Source organism: Dasypus novemcinctus, chromosome 17 (assembly GCF_030445035.2).
Source record: "Dasypus novemcinctus isolate mDasNov1 chromosome 17, mDasNov1.1.hap2, whole genome shotgun sequence".
In the NCBI taxonomy this organism is placed as follows: Eukaryota; Metazoa; Chordata; class Mammalia; order Cingulata; family Dasypodidae; genus Dasypus; species Dasypus novemcinctus.
In genome coordinates, this window is record NC_080689.1 from 85,373,532 (window position 1) to 85,376,565 (window position 3,034).

Consider the following 3,034-nt stretch of genomic DNA (forward strand, 5'->3'; position numbering starts at 1 on the left):
AGCTTTAGACTAGTGGACTTGCTGGGGGGACACGCTGACAGGCAGACTGTGTCAGCTTATGATATGTGACGAAATACCATGGCTTGGAATCTGATTCTAACCAGTGCTTTAAAGATAAACTGTCAGAAGGTAAATGCCCTCCAGAAGTTCAGATCAGGTGGCCTTTGACATTTGACACTACCTGTCATTTCATCACTTTCCATGTAGTAATTTGTTTTGAATATGAGCGGTACCACATATACCTGAGGATTTAAATGTTCAGGATTCTTTTCATGAATTTGGTCCACCAGAGTCAGAGAAGCAAAGTGAAAAACCCAGTGGACTTTGAAATCAGATAGAGAGCATCTCCTCTTTATAGAAATGCCATGGAGACTGAGACAGGTTTAGTGATTTATCAATGTGTGAGAGAATTGGGACTTGACGCTCTAGCATCTGTATCATCTTATTTCATATCTCCTGCTTATTATATTATACACCACTGCCATTTTAAAAGAAATGAAGAGAGGAAACACTTTTCACTGGAGTTCATATTCTGCTAGGTGAGACAGGACAAACACATAAAGAAACTCAAGGAAAACAATTATAACCCAATTTAAGAACAAATATAGAAAAACTATAATAAAAATTGCATGCATAACTAATAAGGAAGGAGGAAGCAAATGAAATAGTTGTCATGGAAAACACAAAGGTCTTAGAGAGTTTTTGAGCTAAGTTTCAAGTGTCAGGACATCAAGAATTGTTTTCACAGATTAATTCTAATTCATTGTTGTTTTCTTCATAATTTTCTTGAGTAAGCTACCTGGAAACAAAAAGGACCCATATCTATACTTCTAGTGATGATAAAATTTCTCCCTCTTAGTAACATAATAAAACCTGCATTTGAAACTAATTTTTTTATTAATACACTTTCATTCTAAATATTTTCATTCCTGAAAAAATAATGTAACTTTAGAGACTTTTTAAAAATTCACCTATCAAAACAATCCATCTATATATTTTTTTACTGTTTGGGTTACAGGGAACAGAGACTCACTCAGTCTGACCCAAATAAGTGGTTTTGTTGATGGGATACTTAGACCAGTAAAGGAAATACACTATGTGAATCCCAAGGATCGGAGTCATTGTTTATCTGGAACAGAGGAAGGCACTGTAACCAGAGAACATTTTGGTTCAGGAAACCTCAGGGGCCCCAGGTGTGACCTGGATCATGAGGATGACTGTAATAGTAATAACATTTATTAGGTGCTTTCCATGTGCCAGGCACTATTGCCTGTATTAAAGCATTTAGTCCTCACAGCCACCCAATAATGTAGCTCAACACAAGAACCTGTTAGAGTAGGAGACTGTGCAGGACTGTGCATCAACATGGGGGCCAATAAAGGGATATGTGGCATAGATGTAGGATAGGTATTACAACATGCCCTGGTTGGAAACACTTCAGAGGGGAAAGGCGGGTTGCCCTCATGGTATCAGCTGCACCAATTGTAGGGAGACAGTCTGGGTGGAATGATTGTGAACACAGACTGTGTGGCAGGCAGACCCTTGTTAACCTTGGACAAGTGACTTCATCTCTGTGAGCCTCAGTTTTCTCATCTGTAAAAGAGTCCCTTCTTAATAGGGTGGTTGTAAAGGTTAAATGAAATAACACATAACTAGGTACTTTGCAACAGTTCTTACTACATAGGGCTGAAAATCAAGGTGTTTATCATTATAATTTGAAATCATTTTATTTTTAAATGTTTTTATTAAAGTTAATAGATCACATAGAACATTTACATTGAAAAAAATAAGAGGTTCCCATATAACCCACTCCCCCCCATCATTTTTATAAATTGTGTTTTTTTGAAGATACGTCACAGAAAAGTTTATGTTATGAAAAACATAAGAGGCTCCCGTATACCCCCCACTCCCCCACCCCACTCCTCCCACACCAGAATATTCTTGCCTTTCAACCAAATTGTTTCCTTCATAAAACCTTAAACCAGATCTTCAATTCTGCAAAGTCACTTATTGCAATAATGCAACCAAAACCTGAAATTCCTTTTCATATGATTTAACTGAATTTCTCTGTGTGAAGCATGGCCTACCTCTCCCTTTGCAAAGAGATAGAGCTATCTCCCCATCATTCCCAAACAATACAGCTCTTTAATTCTTTCCATACTCATCAAGTGAGAGGGGTGCCTAAGCCATCTAAGCACTTTCATCTGTCTTCTGCTATGTGGAAAAGTGCATTGCTTAATTGATTTTAAGCTATTTATAAAATATAAACTGGAATTCTTAATTGCTCTCTATTTTTTTTTTTCATTTTAGCAGTTTTTAATGGAAGTTGTACATAAGATTCTTTTATCCCTGCATCTTCTCAATTGTTTCTTCCTTATATTTGTCCTTTTCCTTTCCTACTTGGCGAGATTTGGCTTTACATTTGAGGGTCTTTTTGCGGTCTTTATCCAGTTTTAGCCTAGTGATGACTACCTTGCTGGGGTGAATGCCCACATGGACAGTGGTGCCATTAGCCTTCTCCCGCTGCCCCCATTTGATGTAGATGACATATTCCTTCCTGTTAACCTGGACTACTTTGCCAATTTGCTGACCTTTGTAGTGTCCTCTCACAACCTGAACATCATCTTTTCGGATAGGCATGGATCGAACATTATATTTCTGTCTCAGCTCCTTGGAAAGAGGGGAAGACATAAACTTCCTCCAAATGTGGGAAGGTGCATTGAAATGCCTTTTATGGTTCTTGCTCTGATCAGAGGTCACAAAGGGATTGAACTTCATTTTGGCTGCTGCCGCTCAGCGATGGCTGCAAAAGGAAAAAGCTGCTCTCTATTTTTGATGCTGATTTTAACTGTATTTAATACTGGAAACTACTTCAATTCATTATCACATTATTAAAGGGCAAGAGTACTCAAAAGTACACTTCTCGCACCTGTATGCTTCCGTGTACATATGTATGTTTTCTGGTTTGTGATTTCGAGCTAGTTATTGGTTTTTTTTTTTAATTTTCCCTTAATCATCCATTTCTTTAGTGTGT

General features: G+C 37.7%; 1 protein-coding gene across 1 annotated transcript; it reads right to left on the reverse strand.

Moving 5' to 3' along the window:
* Positions 1-2,343: 2,343 nt before the first annotated feature.
* On the reverse strand, positions 2,344-2,778 carry LOC131273876 (large ribosomal subunit protein uL24-like). The gene has a single exon (XM_058278012.2). It carries the CDS (start codon positions 2,776-2,778, stop codon positions 2,344-2,346), a length of 435 nt encoding a protein of 144 aa, XP_058133995.1.
* Between the last annotated feature and the right edge of the window lie 256 nt (positions 2,779-3,034).